This window comes from Amblyomma maculatum, chromosome 2, assembly GCF_055883805.1.
Source record: "Amblyomma maculatum isolate TAMU_Amacu chromosome 2, ASM5588380v1, whole genome shotgun sequence".
Classification (NCBI taxonomy): domain Eukaryota; kingdom Metazoa; phylum Arthropoda; class Arachnida; order Ixodida; family Ixodidae; genus Amblyomma; species Amblyomma maculatum.
Window position 1 is genome coordinate 18545744 of NC_139345.1, and position 19284 is coordinate 18565027.

The following is a 19284-nucleotide window of genomic DNA, read 5'->3' on the forward strand; positions in this document are numbered from 1 at the left end:
AGGGGGCCTCCTACATCGGTGGAAAAATAAAGTTCATAACAACAACAACAGCCACCTGCGCTGCATCGTGCGGGCAGAAGAGAAAAATAGACAAGAAAAGAGAAGAGGGAGAGAAAGACGCGCGCCGCAACAACAGCCGTCGTCCACCACCACCACCGAAACAGTGGCGGCGTGCAATGACGGCCTACAACAGATAAAAATCAGTGGCTGGCTAGTCCCCGCCGCAAGCGACGTTGACCTACAGTCCCAGTCCAGTAGGGCCAGGAACTGCCACCCTTCACCACCTCCGGCAGCGGAGGTGGCTCAGCTACAGAGCCAGTATCAAGCCCGTAAATTTTCTTTTCCTTTTTCCTACAGCCACAACAACAATAACGATGAGGTGGCAGGCTAGCCTGCGCCGCAAGCGGCGGTGACCTACCTGCCCCAGTCCCATCAGGGCTGTCTCTGCCTCAACAATAACGATGAGGCAGAGACAGCCTTGATGGGACTGGGGCAGGTATGTCACCGCCGCTTGCGGCGGGGGCTAGCCTGCCACCAAATTTTTATCTGTTGTAGGCGGTCATTGCACCCGCCACCGCTTCGGTGGTGGACGATGGCTGTTGCGGCGCGCGTCTTTCTCTCCCTCTTCCTTTTCTTCTCTATTTCCTCTTCTGTCTGCACGAGGCAGCGGAGGTGGCTCAGCTACAGAGCCAGTAGCAGGCCCGTGCATTTTCTTTTCCTTCAATAACGATGAGGCAATAAATGCTTTTAATAAACCTTGTCTCCACAGGGAATCGGACCTACATCCTTTGGATTCCAGCAGAGCTGGCGAACTTGAAAGATCGTCGGGGAGGCTCGCGCGTTGGAGTCTAGATTTAATACGGTTCAAGATAGGCTTTCTTGCACCGTGGTTTGAATAACCTTTCACGTGTTCTGAGGTGTTGCTAGCCGACGATTATGCTTGCGCATTCATTTTGAATGCAACTAGTGTCAAGCTGGTATGTGAACTGCCATAACTGATGAGTGATGGTGTAGGCTTGCGGCAACAAATCAAACCGAACAGAGTCAACTCACCTCCATTTCTTTCCATTGAGGATCATGTCTTTTTCCTTTTTCCCTCCACAACCGACCCATCATGATCATCATCACTGGGCTGAGAGCTCCCAGTGGCTTGTCAAACTTGATCAGCCAGAAGTCGGGCTAAGACGCATCAATGCGTGTAATGGCTCTGTGAGGCAGTGTTATGGTAGTTGTGGTGTTTACGGGTGCGAAGGTTTCCCGTTGAAAGCAGTAGGCTCAACTTATTCTTGAACCATGTTGCCTGAAGCGGAGAAAGTTGTCACAGTGCCTTTAACTCCCCAGGAACTGGCGTTGTTGGCTGAGGTTGACAGGCAAGTTGCTCTTCAAGCGGGGAAATAATTACGGAGCTCCTAATGACGCTCGCACACCTCTCAAGAGAGACTGGGGGAAAAATCAGTGGCCTTCTTTGTTAAAATTTATGGCCAATTTTTATTCAGGCTTTTTTATTATTTGCATGTGACGTAGTCAGTTCACATTATCGCTTTTTAACTATTTTGGTGCTTGCGCACGTCAAGGACGCCTGTACTGCTTCCGCGTCGATAGCTTTTCCTGAGAGCATTCGATGCAGTTTACAACTTTTCCGTCAATTTTTTTTTCTGACGGCAGTGCTATTCAAATCCATCATGTAGACGCTGACGGCTTGCACTAGCTTCAGTTTCATGTGAAAAGTTGTGCGATGATAACCTTAGCGTTGACAGGCATTGTCCAGTCTTAGTTCCAGTATCTGCAAAACAGGTGTCGCCGTTATTATTTTAGGCCCGAATTTTTTCATGCACATCACGAAGCTATCAAGCTTGCATAAAAGTGCTGTCGTGTATTTTGCGATGCAGTAGTGACAGCGCGTTTAATATTATTCCAGCCGCCTTTTTGGGTTCTGGAAGCTGAACGCTCCGGAACACTTCAAGAGGAAAGCCCTCGTTTCAAAGGTACAGCATATGCATGCTTAATAAATATCCTGTGACCTGGCATGTATTGCTGTGCTCCGGCACTGCTATTGTTTGGCAGCTCTTCAGCAATGCTGCGGCTATAATTTTCATTGTTCGAGAACTAGAATAGAACAGCTATTCAACATTATTAATAGGTCCGGTTCAAGATGTTAGTATGGTGGTGTGTCGGAATGTTAGATGGTGCAACTCATAAAATGGTTATCGTTGGTTGCCCTACTTGTGATTTGAAATTTAAGGGCACAGCTTGCTCTGTTGCTGTTAGAATAATCCTGCAAAACAGAAAAGTGTAAACTTGGTCTTATTAGAAAGCATTGTGAAGTTTACCGAGGCTGTTGCCATAAATCAGGCACTTGTAATAAATCCGTGTAGTTTTTCAGCTCAGAACGTTTTGAAGGAGCATTAGGCTGCAATATTTCATTCTTAGACTTTGCCTCTCAGGAGATTCCGCATACCTCCTTACAGCCAGCAAGTGCCTTTTTGCCAAACTATTCAGAGTGAAGCATTAATTGCATGAACTGCTGCCCTTGGTCTCTTTCAATGGTGTGTTCTTATTTGCAGGGTGTGCGTCACCTAGAACAAGTTCTAATTGCTCACCAGCAGCGGAGTAAACGTCCCCAAGGAGGTGATGCAGAGACATCCGGCCCAATGTCAGGAGGGACAGCACCGTCTCTGGATCCGCCAGTGGATCATGGCATCACTGACACTGCGATGAGTGGCGCCCACGATAGGATAAGCTTTCAGGGCACCGTTTCCAGTGCTCCTAAAGAAATTGATCCAAAGACTTACTGCAAACTGGGCCACTTTCAGTTGCTACTTGAGGACTATGCAAAAGGTACAGGGGCAATAAAAGTAAATTTATACTCTGTAATGCTTACAAAAACACACTCGAGTCATCCATGATTGTGTCATGGATGACTCAAGCATCTATCTTTGTTACCAAGCGCAAATGAAGCGGCAAAATATTTTAGCAGCAGAGCACGTACATTCTGAACTGTACGCATTCCTTTTGCTGCTATAATACCTTCTAAACCTGTTCAGCATTCAAGAATTTTTTTTTTGTCATATCTAGGGTTGTTCTGGTAGTATAGAGTCCTGTCTATCATGCAAGGACTGTTTAGCTAGCTATGTTTGTAGTGTGGTTTTGCTGGCCAGAAAACTGTTCTCAAGTTTCTTTTCTGCATGAGGTTCACTGTTTGTTCAGAACAGTATACAGGACTAGTGTTGCCAAGAAGTTTCTTTTCTGCAAATGAGGTTCAGGACAGTGTACAGGACTAGTGTTGCCAAGTTAGCGTTTTTCCTGCTAAATTTTTCGGGATTTTACACTGTTTAGAGGACAGAAATTTTGTATTGCGGGAAGTGGGATTTTTAGTGGTTTTTAGGCTTCGTTGGCGTTATTATTTTTTTTTTTTAGTTTTGGGTGAAGGCCTAATTTCTGGTATAATAGTTCTTTAAAATTATATTCATACTTACAAGAGAACATTGCTGTAATTGCATGACATCTCTGAGATGTCACAGTGGCGGATACCAGGAGACGGTCGTTGCGCCTTGATTTGATTTATGCGGCATTCTTTAATGCAACCATCGAGTCTGCTGCTGCCGGGCATATGGTTCGGCAGTCTGGGCCTTTTTAAGTTTGTGCCGAAAGGCAGGAAATAGGAGCTGCAGGACTCTTTAAGTTTAGAGACGGAAGTTAAGAAAAAACGCTCGCTCTTTGTGCAGTTAGATGTTTGTCAGTGCTTCCTGTGGGCCACGAGAAAAAATGCTGGAATTCAGTTGTAACGAAAAAAGCCCACTCTTACCAGCTGGAGCACCCGTGGGAGCTAGTGGTGCACGGGCCGAAATTTTGAGCCCTAGCCCGGGCAGGAGCCCGCTACAGACCCGAGCCCGGCCCGGGACTGAGCGTGGCCCGGCCCGACCAGGCACTCATATTTAAGGCCAGGGCCTGACCCGGCCGGTCAACCTATAATTTCAGTTGAAGATATGAAAAAGAGAAAAATAATTTCAGGATGATAAGTCTACCTAAGATCTTGGAATGTTGAGTTCTCGTGTTTGAAATGGATAATTTCTGAATATGTAGAGGCACATCGCGTACATAGAATGAACTTCTGGTGCAAAAACAAGTTATGCATTGAATTGAGGCATTTGCGGCACTCCCGGATAATGAACCCGGCGGTAGCGCTGAAGTTTCTTTCGGTGTTACAACTTGTGGCTGGAATGATTAACACATTCTTTGATAGGAAAGCAAGTTTTCAGTAGGCAGCTTGTTAGCTTCTCCAAATGTGCGCTAGCTCTGAACATAAAAAGAAAGGGGTTGATTTTATGGTCAAGTACTCGGGGAGCTCGCCTGGCTCATCATGAGCCTTTCACGTGAACTTTTCGCAACAAGAGAAACAAGAGGAAGCTTTTCCACTGCAGATGCTCTGAGCTGTGTCCCGCTTCAAATGATAACATGTCGAGGTGTAGGAGTAAGCTAGAACAGAGACATTTGATAGGCGACAGCTTGGCCTGAATCTTGAAATGGATACCTGAACATCAGCGTCGGTGTTACCAAAGCGGAGATGTGAAACTCGAAACTAATAGCCCACAAGCAGCCCCTCTGCTTAGCCACTGACGACTACCAAATATCCGTTCGCGGCGGGGAGGAAAAACAGATCGACATCGGGAAAGAACTTGGAAGCTCTGGCATGGGAAGACACGGGAAAATGCTGTGTTCTAGACAATTATCGCACTATGGTCATATTCGCGCTTTTGCAAAAGTTGCATGTGTTTGTGATCGGGGTGTCTGGACCGGCCTGGCCCGCCCGAGAGAAATATACCTTGGCCTGGGCCCGACCCGAGCCCGAGGGAGAGGGCTTCCGAGCGGCCCGAGCCCGGCCCGCGGGCCAGGCTGAGTACGGGCTTTCGGGATGGCCCTAGTCCGTGCACAGTTTTAGTGGGAGCACAGCTACACTCCAAGATGAACAAGTACAGTGATGCTTCCGACAAAATCTCTTTTTTTGAGCTGGCCAAGTTTGTTTTCTCCATGCTGATACTGCTCTAGTAGAATGCAGAGGTTTGATGCATGTTCTGGCATCTAAACATATCGGTGTAAACAGGGAACATCAGGTGAACAGGGATTGCAAATCCCATTTTAATTGAGCTAGGCTGTGAAGGCAGAGAAAAATTATGCTCGAGCTATTAACTGCTTGCAAATATAATCTAGAAGGTTGGCATGATATTAAGGTGTATGTTGGCAGCATTGCTGGAATGACATCTAGAACAGGGGGTACAAGCGGACAGTTGCCTACAGAGTGCTCGGCAAACCAAGGTCAAGCAGAACAGCGTCTTTTTGCAACTGAAAGGGCTTGCAGTCAGCATTTTGCGTTAAGGAAAAAAGTGCTTTTGCAACTTTAATTTAAATCTACAGAAGGAAAGCAGGATATTTCTGAAAATGAAAGCATTAGTAGTCCTAAATGTCTAGCCAAAAAGAAAAAGTGATCTCTATGATTTAATAGCAGTATTATGGTTTTCAGACAAATTAACAATATAAAATGCATAAAACATAGCTTCTTGACACAAATATTGAATTTAGCAGTTTTTAACAGGCTTTGGGGCTGCCTATGGCAGATTTTCTATTATTGACTTGGCAACACTGTGTAGGACAGTGCAGTCCTATTACATCAACACCACATACAGGATAGCAGCCAGCAGCAAATTCTGTTATGTGCTTTTTTTGTGCCAGCCAGCCTGTCCTTGCTTGTGGTTTTTTTTGTGTATTTGTTAATGTTAAGAGGATTGTCTGAATAGAGGTTTACTGTGAACCCTTTCAGTATAGTCATCTTATTAGATTTTGCACGTTTGTTGGATTACTTGCACATTCTTGTGCAGTAGCATTTACTGGCTGTTTTCAGAATATGCCTACCGGCAGGTACATCCAGGGAAACTTGCTGTTCTTGAATATCTGTTCTCTGTTTTCCATTTTTGGTACAGTATGCTGTACCTAGAGAACTCTTTCTCCCCCTAAGTGACTTATTTTTTTTACAGCCCTGTCTGCATATCAGAAGTACTATGCAATGAAGGAGGACCACTGGAAGGTGAGCTGGCTGCACTTTTCTCTGAATTGCCTAAAATTCTGCCTATTACGACTCAGGGTTTCATTAGTCTTTGTTATTGCTGTCATATTTTGTTGTCGTTGTTGTTGTACCTTAGGCAGCAAAATCTTGTTAATTTTATCCCTGTTCAATTAAAGATTTGCATAATTCAATCTAAAAGCACGGTCTATGCTGACAGCCATGCAAGTCTATGGCATCGGACACTAGTGAATTTGTACATGGGAAACCTTGCACCGGTTAATTCGAACAAGGGTCATGTCAAGGGTCAAGGTATGGCCTGCAAACTAGCGCTCGTTCAGATGAACCTCTCTGAACCTGTGTTGCATGGAGGTATGGTCCCCAGCAGCATAGATTCACTTTCGCTTCTCTCAAATTCATACCATCCCATTGCTGCCATCAGGAATTTAACTGCCAGTCATGTTGTTTTGGGCACTGCTAACGTCAGTGGCCTTTTAGTTTAATCTTGGTATGACATTACACCATTCTGACGCCCATACATATATTTCTCTTTCTTTCAATCACTTTCAACCAGAGCAAGGCCATTCGGGAAGAGGCACTTTTGCACTGTGAGACTAGTCTCCACTTGGTTTTAACGCCATATCGTTAAAGGCTCTGTTCACTGAAAATCCAGTGTTTGGTAACACGCGCAGGTTACCCAACGCCGGCTGTGTGTGGCAACACGGAAAGTAGCCAAGCCAGTTGGTACATATTTCTTAGCAAAACAATGCGCAGGGTATTGGGACACACCGCAGCGCTATGTCTTCTTGTCAGTTTACCGTCTGCCTTGCTACTTTCCGTGTTGCCACTGGCTTTGGCATTGTGAGTAAAAAATGACAGGCGTGGCACTGGCAGGTGGTAGCTGGCAGCTGGTATGGCCGCGCAATGCCTGAACGTTAGGTTGCCTGACATTACATTTGGCAGGAGCTGCCAACTCGGCATCTCCTTTCATATGGAAGGGGGATATCAGAATCAGCCTGCCAGAACCGTTGCATTCACGTTGCCCCTAGAACGCACATTCATGTTTATACAGCTTGGTTAAAGTGGTGCTTTATATGTGGGCTGGTAGCCTACTCTAATACATCACACCCTTAAAGGCGAAGCTTAAGTGCCCCGCATAATTCTTCATTCCAGAGGTACAAACAACCATATTCCAGGCATTCACTGGATAAAATTATTGTGATGCAAATGGTTTGTGGCAGTTCTTTAAGGCCATTTGATATTTCGAACTTTCAGATAATTTGGGCATTTTTTCTGTGCCCTTGAAGGCTGAACTAATGAGAGTTTACTGTATAGTTATTCCATATCTATCGTACTCGTTTTTTTTTTTTTCTCTCATCATTCGTCTCAGAGATGACTTATACCCCTGTCAAGTGCGCAAAATACAGTGCACTTATTAGGAGTGTCACTTACGAAAAGTGCACTCCACTGCTGCTAAACTGCGTAACGTAAGTGCACTTGCCAAAGTGCGCACTCAGGTCGGAGTGCGTTCGCTAATCAGACTTTGAGGGCTGAGTGCGTAGCCTCGCGGCAAAAGTTTCTTCGTCACAAAATGTATTCTGTAATAAGATATTCATACAAGTTGATTTTTAGTACATATTGTTACCGGGAAACGAGAGACCAAAGTGATGTGCTCACTGACAAAGACGACGATCAAGGAACGCGGACACGACGAAGCGTTGAAAAAGAGAACGACGCTGAGAGAGTGGATTCTGCACGGCTACCGAAGTCTTAGCGTCGAGTTCAGCCCATCGCAGTGCCGTCACATTAAGTACATCCCCGTAACATCTTGGTGGAGGTCGCGGGTTCGACACAATCTGACGCTGGATCTCCGCAGTGGCCGTCACCTCGGAACCGTCACGATGACAACCGACGCGGCTCCATCAACCTCCGCAACTCCATCTGTCGTCGTAGCCCACCCCCGTGACCCTGGCACATTCTGCGGTACAGATGAGGTCGACGTCGAGGACTGGCTTTCGCTTTATGAGCGTGTTAGCCAGCACAACAGGTGGGACGCCACGCTGATGCTGGCCAATGTCATCTTCTACCTTACTGGCACGACACGTGTGTGGTTCGAAACACACGAAGCAGATATACCCTCTTGGGATGTTTGCAAACAAAAACTCCGTGACCTGTTCGGAAAACCGGTTGGCCGTCAACTCGCCGCCAAGAGGGACCTCGCCACACGTGCCCAGACATCTACCGAGCCTTACATTACGTATATACAAGACGTTCTGGCCCTCTGCAGAAAAGTCGACAAAGACATGACAGAACCTGATAAGGTGGGGCACATTCTCAAAGGCATAGCCGACGATGCCTTCAATCTTCTACTCTGTCGGGACTGCTCTACGGTTGACTCCGTTCTGCAAGTTTGTCAACATTTCGAGCAGGCCAAACACAAACGCTTTGCACATCGCTTCAATCGGCTCCCCAACACTGCCCCTAGCTCAACGTGCGAGGATCTGCCGACCCTAAGGCAGCCTTCCAACCCTGAAAATGTGACCCGCATCGTACGTCGTGAACTGGAAGCGCTCGCTCCTGCTGCATCCAACCCGCCCTCCTCGGACAGTAACCTAGCGACGATATCCCTCATACAAGCCGTCGTTCGTCAAGAGGTTGCTAACTTGGGCGTCCCCTATAGCCACAACGTGGAACACCACAGTTCGAGCCCCATCCCTCCCATGGTCGCCCACGCTGCGCCCCGCAACACCTACACGCCACGCTACCGATACCGCAATCCTGAGGAGTGGCGCACCCCTGACGACAGGCCGATCTGTTTCACGTGCTCACGTGTTGGCCACATCTCTCGCCACTGCCGCAGCCGCTGGACATCACCACCTCGACGTTACCCTTACGTTGACCGCTACTCCGATTACGGTCACCGCCGTTTCACGCCTCGTTATGAGCCGCCCCGCACCGATACCACTCCACCTCCTCCTGTGTCCAGTCGCTCTCCTTCGCCGCCAGCCCGCCGTTCCCGTTCACCTCTTCCTAGCCGCAGTTCCTCGCCGTCCTCTGCCGGCCGCTTCACGGGAAACTAGCCGATGCAGCTCCCGGAGGTGACGCTGCATTGGTATCCCGACCTGGAAATCCTCTGCCCATTTCTTCGCCCTGTAACCTCCTCTCCCTGCTCGTGGATGGTGTTCCCGTCTCTGCCCTCATTGACACTGGTGCCCAAGTCTCGATCATGAGCTCATCATTTTGCCGCCTCCTCAAGAAAGTACAGACCCCCGCCGCTTCGCCCACCGTTCGTGTTGCCGATGGCAGTACTGCTGCCGTCACTGGGCTGTGCACTGCCCGAGTCACCCTTGCCGGTCATCACATCCCTGTTTTGTTCACCGTCCTCAACCAGTGCCCTCACAATGTGATCCTCGGCCTTGACTTTTTAACGCCCCACTCTGCCCTTATCGACTGTTCCAACGGCCTTCTTCGTTTGGACCTACCTGTCTGCTCAGAACATCCTCCATCTACACCCCGCCTTCGCTCCACCGAGTTCGCTCGCCTGCCCCCTGACTCTGCTGTTTACCTACCTCTGTCACCTTTCCCGCCTGTGCCTGACGGTGACTATGTTGCTTGCCCTATCACCGAGGTCTTTCTTGACCGCAACGTCGTTCTTCCTCATCTCATCGTACGCGTTACAAAGAACAACACCTACCTTCCTATCCTGAACTTCAGTCTGTCACCCCAAGTTCTCCCCGAAGGAATATCCCTTGCTACCTTGTCCCCTCTCACAGACTGCACCATTTGTGCACTCACTCCTGGCCCACATTCAAGCGTCCTTCCAACACCCGTACTCTCCACCACAATTACCGACCCTATTTCTGCAATGATTGCCTCTGATCTCAGCCCCGAACACGCTCAGGACCTGCACAACCTTTTGTTATCCTTCTCCGACATTTTTGACTTTGCCAAACATCAGTTGTGACTCACCGCATTGACACCGGCGATGCAAAACCTGTACATCGGAGGCCTTATCGTGTGTCCATTTCTGAGCGCCAAGTCATCCAGCAGGAGGTCGACAAGATGTTGGCCAACGATATCATCGAACCTTCTAACAGCCCCTGGGCTTCTCCTGTCGTGCTCGTTAGAAAAAAAGACAACAGTTGGCGCTTTTGCGTCGACTATCAACATCTGAACAAGATTACAAGGAAAGATGTTTACCCGCTGCCGCGAATAGACGATGCCTTGGACTGTTTACATGGAGCCCGCTACTTTTCCTCTATCGACCTCCGTAGCGGCTACTGGCAGATTTCTGTTGACGAACAAGACCGCGAGAAGACAGCTTTTGTCACACTTGATGGTCTTTACCAATTTAAGGTTATGCCTTTTGGACTTTGCAACGCCCCTGCTACGTTTGAACGAATGATGGACTCCTTACTCTGCGGCTTCAAATGGACGACTTGTCTATGTTACTTGGATGACGTGATTGTCTTCTCGCCCTCGTTCGAAAGCCATCTTCGTCGCCTTTCTTCCATCTTCGCACTTTTCCGCCGTGCCGGACTTCAACTGAACTCAAAGAAGTGCAGTTTTGGTCGCCGCGAACTTAAAGTGCTCGGCCATTTGGTGAATTCCACCGGCGTGCAACCCGATCCTGACAAAGTTCGTGCTGTCAGTGCTTTTCCATCTCCCCGTTCACCCCGTGATGTCCGCAGCTTTATAGGACTGTGCTCTTATTTTCGCCGGTTCGTCCCAAACTTTGCCGCTGTTGCTCGTCCTCTCACCAATCTCCTGAAGAAAGGTGTTCCTTTCTCATGGGGACCAGAGCAGGCTAACGCATTCTGCACCCTCATCGCTGTTCTCACCAATCCTCCTGTGGTGGCCCATTTCAACCCGTCTGCCCCGACGGAACTTCGCACCGACGCCAGTGGCCACGGGATTGGTGCCATTCTTGCACAGCGACAACGCGCCCAACACTGCGTGATTGCCTACGCCAGTCGTCTCCTGCCATCAGCGGAACAGAACTATTCGATTACGGAACGGGAGTGCCTGGCTCTCGTCTGGGCCGTTGGAAAATTCAGACCCTACTTGTTTGGCCGACCATTCACTGTAATTACCGATCACCACGCCCTATGTTGTCTCTCTTCCCTCAAGGATCCTGCTGGCCGCCTCGGCCGCTGGGCACTGCGCTTGCAGGAGTATACCTTTTCCGTTGTATACAAATCAGGTCGGCTCCACCAGGATGCAGACTGTCTGTCCCGTTATCCCGTCGATCCCCCTTCCTCTACTGACCACGAGTCGGACCCCTGTGTGTTCTCTATATCGGACTTTTCTCACATAGCCGACGAACAGCGCTTGGACCCAACCCTCAGTTCTCTTATCGACCGCCTCCGCACACACAGCCGTGACTCTTCCCTCGCCCTGTTCTTCCTTCATGGGAATACGCTATACCGCCACAACATGCAACCTGATGGCGCTGAGCACTTGCTCGTCGTTCCCCAACACCTACGCTCTGCCGTTCTAGAACAAATGCACGACGCCCCTACAGCTGGTCATCTTGGCCTCTCAAGTACATACGACCGCGTGCGCCGGCGTTTCTTCTGGCCTGGACTCTACCGCTCTGTCCAACGTTATGTAGCCGCTTGCGACCTCTGTCAACGCCGGAAGAAACCCCCTGTGCTGCCACCTGGACACCTGCAGCCGATTGCTATCCCGACTGAGCCATTTTCTCGTGTTGGTCTTGACCTCCTAGGGCCCTTCCCCGAGTCCTTGTCAGGAAACAAATGGATCGCTGTGGCCACCGATTATGCCACGCGGTACGTGATCACTCGTGCCATTCCAACCAGCTGTGCCACAGACGTTGCTGACTTCCTTTTGTACGACGTCATACTACACCATGGTGCTCCTCGTCAACTACTTACCGACCGTGGCCGCTGTTTCCTTGCCCGAGTTGTTGAGGAAATACTTCGTTCTTGCTCCGTTCGGCACAAGTTCACCACTGCCTACCACCCTCAGACGAACGGCCTTACGGAGCGTATTAACCGCACGCTCACCGACATGCTCGCAATGTACGTATCCGACAGTCATCGCGACTGGGATATTAGTCTGCCATTTGTCACCTTTGCATATAACTCTTCGCGTCATGACACTGCTGGGTACTCTCCATTCTATCTTCTCTTTGGACGAGACCCCTTACTGCCCTTCGACACTTTTCTTCCCGCCGCTGGCCCCGTCACAACCTATGCCCGCGATACCATCGCCCGAGCCGACGCTGCTCGCCAGATTGCTCGTCACAATCTCACCGTCTCTCAAGAAGCTCAAAAACGCCGCTACGACGCTCACCACCGCGATGTGCACTATCCTCCCGGATCTCTGGTGTTGCTCTGGCTTCCGTGCCGGCGTGTGGGGTTGTGTCAGAAACTTCCGCCCCACTACACGGGTCCTTACCGTGTACTACGCCCAGTGACCGACGTGACCTACGAGATTGCACCGCTCCACCCAAAGTCACCGACTGCTACACCCACTTCCGAAATTGTACATGTCGCCCGCCTCAAGCCATATTACTCCCCCTCCACACCGCACGCCTAATACGCACCGGGACGGTGCCTTTTGCCGAGGGGGGTAGTGTTACCGGGAAACGAGAGACCAAAGTGATGTGCTCACTGACAAAGACGACGATCAAGGAACGCGGACACGACGAAGCATTGAAAAAGAGAACGACGCTGAGAGAGTGGATTCTGCACGGCTACCGAAGTCTTAGCGTCGAGTTCAGCCCATCACAGTGCCGTCACATTAAGTACATCCCCGTAACAATATTTTTATTTGAGGAATTGTTTTATAGTAGCGAAGCGTACAATATCACATAACAGAAACATGATGTAACCGTTTACGCAACTTCCAAATTAAGCGCGGTGTGCTACTGTAGCGACGCCGTTTTCAATTAGGTGGCGGTTGTTGTTGTTGATCATGGTGTTTGTTGGTGTGTGATCTCTGAGTGATGGCCCGGTGAAAATTTTAATATATATATATATATTTTTGCCTTAATACTTAAAAAGCAGTATTCTGAAATTTGCGCTTGGAGGTAGCAATTTTGTTTTTAAAATATGTCCTTACAGTTGCCAGTTTCGTATCTACGGGTGCTAATACGAGTGCACTCATCTTTCCCGTTTAGCACTGCGTAGCGTAAAGTGCCTTTCGAGCTGCGAAGTGCACTCCCCGTAAGTGCACTTTAACTTGCACGCTTGACTGGGGTATTATCCTGTATCCCCTTTGCGTCATTGACTGAAACCCTGCGATGGCAGGGCCGTTGCAGTGACTGATGCAGAGAATGAGTTTGAAATAATCTTGAATGAAGTTGCAATGTAATCCTTATATTATCTAGTGCAGATGTGCCCTTAATGTTGATTACATCCAGCACACACTCAGTTTTAATGCAGTAGCATTAAATGCCCCATTTTCCAAAAAAATCTGATGTCTGTGTTGTCGGCATTGGCATTGTGAGCATAAGAATCATGAGCACGGCTATAGCAAGTGGTAGCTGGCAAGTATAATCTCCGTTCACTGGCGGGTCGTTGGGTTGTGTGGTGTCACAAGACCTCATGACATGACAGGCATTGCCAACTTGAGCCTCACCTCTGAGGTGGGATGTTGAGATCAGAATCCAGCCTTCCATGACCCTTGGATCTTGAGTTAGATATGCTAGCCCTAGGCCACACAGGCATCTTCATGCAGCTTGGGTAAACAGAAGATTTATATGTATGTCGGGCTGGTCTTTCTCATAATGTGGTATGTTACAACTGTATGATAATGAGTGTGTGTAATAATGGGGGCACAAATTAAAGATAATGATAAAGCAAGTTACAAAGTGCATGTATGCAAATGAGGATCTGCTAGGGGAGGTGGCAAAAAGGAGCCATTAGCGCTGCCATGGCATTCTTTTAAAGGCAGATCTTAGGTGTCTGTCAATTTTTTGTCCGTCTTCTAATTTTCTGGTGGTGTTTCATTACATAGGATGAGCCTTTCTTGTATGGCTTGGGCCTTGTTTATTTCCACTACAGTGCCTACCAATGGTGAGTAAAACAATTCTGACATTTTAGAACTGATTATGTGACACCTCATAACTAAAGGCCGCTCTACATTTGCTTTTCGACCGGTTCCGCAATCCTGTGGTCTGCATATTTTCTGTCTGCTTGCGGATGTGGTGCAGAAGGGGTGTTGTACGATTGTTTTGCCGACTGCCGATCAGCCGGACGGTTCCAGCGTCCCGATTGGGGCGCCCGGGCATCGCCTCCTGTCGAGTAACATGCTCCCTCAGATGACATTCAAAGCTGGCGTGCAAACCGTGCTGTGAGGTGCTGCCGATTTTGGCATCATGGCGCAGTTCGCTTGCCGTGGGATCACCATGCCATGTTTTCTGCCGTGCTCATCAGCTCTCGTCAGCTGCCAAATGAGTAGCGCTTCAGTATAGTTCTTGAGTGCTTACATGGCCACCACTGTAAATTTGAATTGGCCTTTGCTCGCATGGTTCGTAGCTGCCACCGCAATCGCTAGGTCTGTCCACTTTTCTGACTTTTCCAGTATGCCTTCGCTGATTTATCTAGACGTTTCTGCACCGAATTTAAATTGAAAACTGTCGAATGCAACATGCATTCATGTTTGACGAAGGACAAGCATAATTGCTGCTATTGATGAAGCCGTTTCTTGCTTTATTGTTTTGTGGGTGCAAAAGTAGCATGCACTGGTCCCATTGATGCCGAGTTATATGTGTGCAGTGAGGATAAAAGACAAGAGTCTGCAATGGCAACATACACCAGGCGTTAAAATCTTGAATGTTGAAAGAAACATTAAAAAATTAATGATATGACGGTTTGGGCATGTATAGATCAACACTGTCATCATCATCATCAGCAACCTGACTATACCCACTGCAGGACGAAGGCCTCTCCCATATTTCTCCAATTAACCCGGTTCTGTGCTAGCTGCATCTTAATCTCATCCGCCCACTTAACTTTCTGCCACCCCCTGCTACGCTTTCCTACCCTTGGAATCCAGTCAACACCGTGTTTACTGAAAACGCTGGATCAACACCGTGTTTACAAACAAAGGGGGCGCTCACGACGCCACAACTGAGGGTGAAAAGTAGGGTTAGCGTCCATTGGAATACATGGAACCGAACAATTTCAAAGCAGTTTTGTCATTTCTTGGGGCACCTATGATGTCGTTATTCGGCACAGAGCAACCATGGGCATCCTAGAACAGATCGTGAAGTTATGAAATTTCATTTATTGATTCCTTAGATGCAGTTCAGGGCTGTAACATGCAAGCTATAGCATGAGCATTTCGGCATGAAACATGTATAGCTATTGCTATCCTATTATGGCCCATGCTGGCAATTAAGGTAGTATTTACATCAGCTGCAGTTTGCCCTGTCGTTACTATGAAGTTTTTCCGCAGGGCTCTCTTTGTGCTGCTGCTTTATGAAAGCATTGATGTCGGGTGAATGCAATTTATTTTCATTTGAGAAATGTTTGTACAATAAAGCACATTCTTTTAATTCTAGAGTTTTCGAAACCAAATCGAATTATATTGCGTGATGTACTTAAAAAAGAAGGTAGCTGTGACATTAACACAACTAAAGAAAGAAAAAATTAAGACTATGGGATGTATTATATACCAGGTGTCGTAGCTTCCAAAAGTCTATGTGCCGTAGCCCAGTAAAATAATTCAGCTGTGGATTGTTGAAAGTTGCCTGGCCTAGTGTGGTGTTTCATTATAGAACCTTATAATGATTAAGACTATACAGTTAACATTTTAATTATTGGCTTCAAAAACAATTAGTATCAATAAGGAAGTAGTAAACTGTCTTCCAAAAGAGGTGACAGAAATGGTTGCATCAAGGTGACTTCTATTTTGCATAATTTTTTTTCACTATCTTAAGCAGCAAGAAGCTCAATAGAGAAAGCGTCTGCGTGACATTAATCCCACTTCAATAATCCCGAAACGTGGCTCAGAAAACAAAATCGGCTCTTGCCAGAAGTGCTCGTCTTGGTGCGGCTTTGCATGATGTGGGTGAGAGATGTGTCAGCAGCTAATTACATGGCAGCTCGGTTTGGAAGCGAAAGAACAAAGCTATGAAAATTATACCTTGATGCAAGTTGCAGATAGCTGTTTTTCAAGACTATCAAGACTATCTACAACTTTAGAATTGATACTTTGCTCCTGGGACCAATAAATAAAGAAGTCACTAATTAGTCTTTGCTAACTGCAGAATAACCATGGCAAATGGAAAGCCACTTGAAACTAGGGCAATCAACCCTGAATAGTTTTCGGTTGTTTTCGCTAGCCTAGACCACTCTGCCTAATTTTAAGTTTGATTAAAATTAGCTGGGATACTTGGTATGCATGGTTTGCTGGCATAAAGACTGGTAAGCTTTCCTCTCTTCCTTCCTCTTCCTCCTTAACAAGAAGAATAAGATTGGGATGGAGCGCATTTGGCAAGCACTCGCAGATTATGACTAGCAGCTTACCGGTATCGCTCAAGAGGAAAGTATACAACAGTTGCATCTTGCCTATACTCGCCTATGGGGCTGAAACCTGGAGGCTAACCAAGAGGGTTCTACTTAAGTTGAGGACAATGCAGAGTGCTATGGAACGAAAACTGGTAGGGGTAACATTAAGAGATAGGAAGCGTGCAGATTGGGTCAGAGAATTAACTCAAGTTACTGACATTCTAGTGGAAATAGAGAAGAAGAAATGGGCATGGGCGGGACACGTAGTGCGAAGAGTTAGGTGGGCGGATGAGGTTAAGAAGTTCGCAGGGGTTCAGTGGATGTAGCTAGCACAGAATCGGGCTAATTGGAGAAATATGGGGGAGGCCTTCGCCCTGCAGTGGGTATAGTCAGGCTGATGATGATGAAGCTTTCCTCTCGGGATCACCTTCAAGTAAAACGGTCATGATGCAGCTGTGGTCTTAAGTGATACGGTGGAGCTGATGCGCCCCCCTCAGAAGCCTTCCAGCAAGCAAAATTTCTCACTGGTCATTTTTCAAATCAAGATATAAAGACCTTGGAAGACTATTATTCAAGCTGTAATATTGTAAGGTAAATATAAAAATGGTTATATATGAATAATGCTCACATAACCATTGTATGCAAAGCATGAGTTGGGTAAAACATATACTTTGTTTGACATCTATTGTTCAACAACAAAGCGTATGGTTTTGTTTGACAAATAAAAAGTAATCAAGGAAATCGTTTCTATTGTTTTTTTTTTGGTTAAAAGGAAGCCCTTTTGTTCCTCTTAGAACCAAACCCCGGGGGCTGCCACCACCGTGATATGCAAAGGATTGATTACTCAACACATATTAACATGACATGGGCTGTCATGCTTTGCCAGGTCATAGTTACTTGAGGTGTAGCTTTAAGGTTGCCATGCAGGGAGAACAGACATCCACTTTGGTCTCATTGCACATTGGTAACACATACAACAACATGTAACAATGTTTTCCTGTGTGAATATTAGCACAGGTAGTACAGATATTCTGTGTTCAGTTATGTTCTGCTACTATTTAATTTGTGTTCAGTATGATTTTTAGGTACTCCTTTAGCATTATGTTGCTTCCCTCTATTCAGTTGCTTTCCTCATTTTCAAAGCTTCTTTAACCTCTGCCTTTGTTACTGGCACAGTGTCTTGACCGCTCTTCACTACTGCCAATCCCATTATTGTTCTGACTACTCTGGCTACTCTGTAGGTCAGTATAGAACTCCTCGGCTACTTTGGCTGTCTTGTCCATACTAGTGAAGACATTGCCTGCTTTGTTCTTTAGCGCATACATCTGATTTTTGCCTATGCCTAATTGTCTCTGCACCGCTTTAAGGCTACAGTTCGATTTTCTGCATGTTATACTTATGTTGGACACACTTTGCACCTATTGATTACCTTTGATAGCTCTGCCAGTTCTATCCTGTCTGTTGGGTTGGAGGTTTTCATACTTTGGCATCTCGTAATTAAATCTTCTCTATATCCTACCACCTACTTCTATCCAGCTTTCAGTAATGATATCTCTGAAGGTATCGTTCATCACTTCTACACTAAGATCATCTTCCTCAGTTAAAGTAGCGAAATGCTGAATTCTGCTACATTCCCTCTCACCTATAGTGAACTAGAATACTTTCTAGTGGCGCGAACGGAAGGAAAATGGGCGCCTCTTGCACGCCGGACGCCACTGACGCTGCAGTTACGTTTACTAGGACCGCGTGCGCGTCCGCAAAGGGAAGTCAAGGCTTGGCGCGCCGTGCAGTCTGCACATTCTTGCGATTTTGCCCTCGAACTTTCAGTTCTGCCTTCCATCACAGCAACTAAGACATCTCAGCTCTTCAAAAGCACCATGCGATGTTCGAAATGGCCAGGAAAAAAGACCAACTCGCACTGTTTTGCTCCGAGATGCCGAAGCGCGGCTATCCGGATGCTCCAGTCACCTTTGTTTGCTGCTCTGAGTGACAACAAACATCGCACAAAGTGGAAACGAAGCTTCTGAAGGCAGGAAAAGCCTCTCACAGAAACATTGGCAGTATGTGAGCATCATTTCGAGCCGCATCTCATCCTGCTGCGTGACTACTACATATATGATCAACGGCAGAAGTGAGGATATACCGTGTGAAAAGCCATCACTGGCACCTGATGCAGTGCCTATACAGTCTTGCCGGGTTGTCCGGCATATATTACCGTCAAACCCGTGAAGCCAAGGCTGGATGTGGGCAATATTGATGTTGCAGAGAGTTGTGCTCAGTGCAGATTCTTGCTATTAAGCCTGTGGCACCAAACGATAGCCGACATATTTTATACCGCGTGTCCAAGCTAACTTCAGCTAAGGGTTAAAAATAAACCATTTGAGATAGGCCAGAGAAACCACTTGCTGACAGCCACCTGGCGCACCAGGTCTGAACAAAAGGAAGGCTTCGGGGAAGAAAGCTTCGACTGTTTGCGTGATCTCGAATACTACCACTGGCTCAATAAAGCAGACAGCTGAGATTAAATTAAATTCAATTCCGCATAGTCATGGTATGTCCTTGGATCTCTAGCTGGCACATTTATTTAATCATTTATTCATCCTTCATATCATACCCTACTGATGCCCTAAGACAATAAATATCGATAAAAAAAACTGTGCAGGCAATTTTTCATTTTGCAGTTCTAATTTACTAAGTATTGCATTCAAATAAATGTGATTTGCAAAGTTGGGGAGGACCTTCTGA

The 19284-nt window shown here is 47.1% G+C and overlaps 1 protein-coding gene across 1 annotated transcript in view; it reads left to right on the plus strand.

Moving 5' to 3' along the window:
• Positions 1–1171: 1171 nt before the first annotated feature.
• Positions 1172–19284, plus strand: part of Utx (Utx histone demethylase) — a 138079-nt gene continuing 119966 nt past the window's right edge. The window contains exons 1-5 of the mRNA XM_084593399.1: positions 1172–1370; positions 1919–1985; positions 2565–2838; positions 6030–6079; positions 14042–14100. Of these exons, the coding sequence (XP_084449525.1) occupies positions 1294–1370; positions 1919–1985; positions 2565–2838; positions 6030–6079; positions 14042–14100 (527 nt within the window). The 5' untranslated portion in view covers positions 1172–1293. The remainder of the gene's footprint in view (positions 1371–1918; positions 1986–2564; positions 2839–6029; positions 6080–14041; positions 14101–19284) is intronic.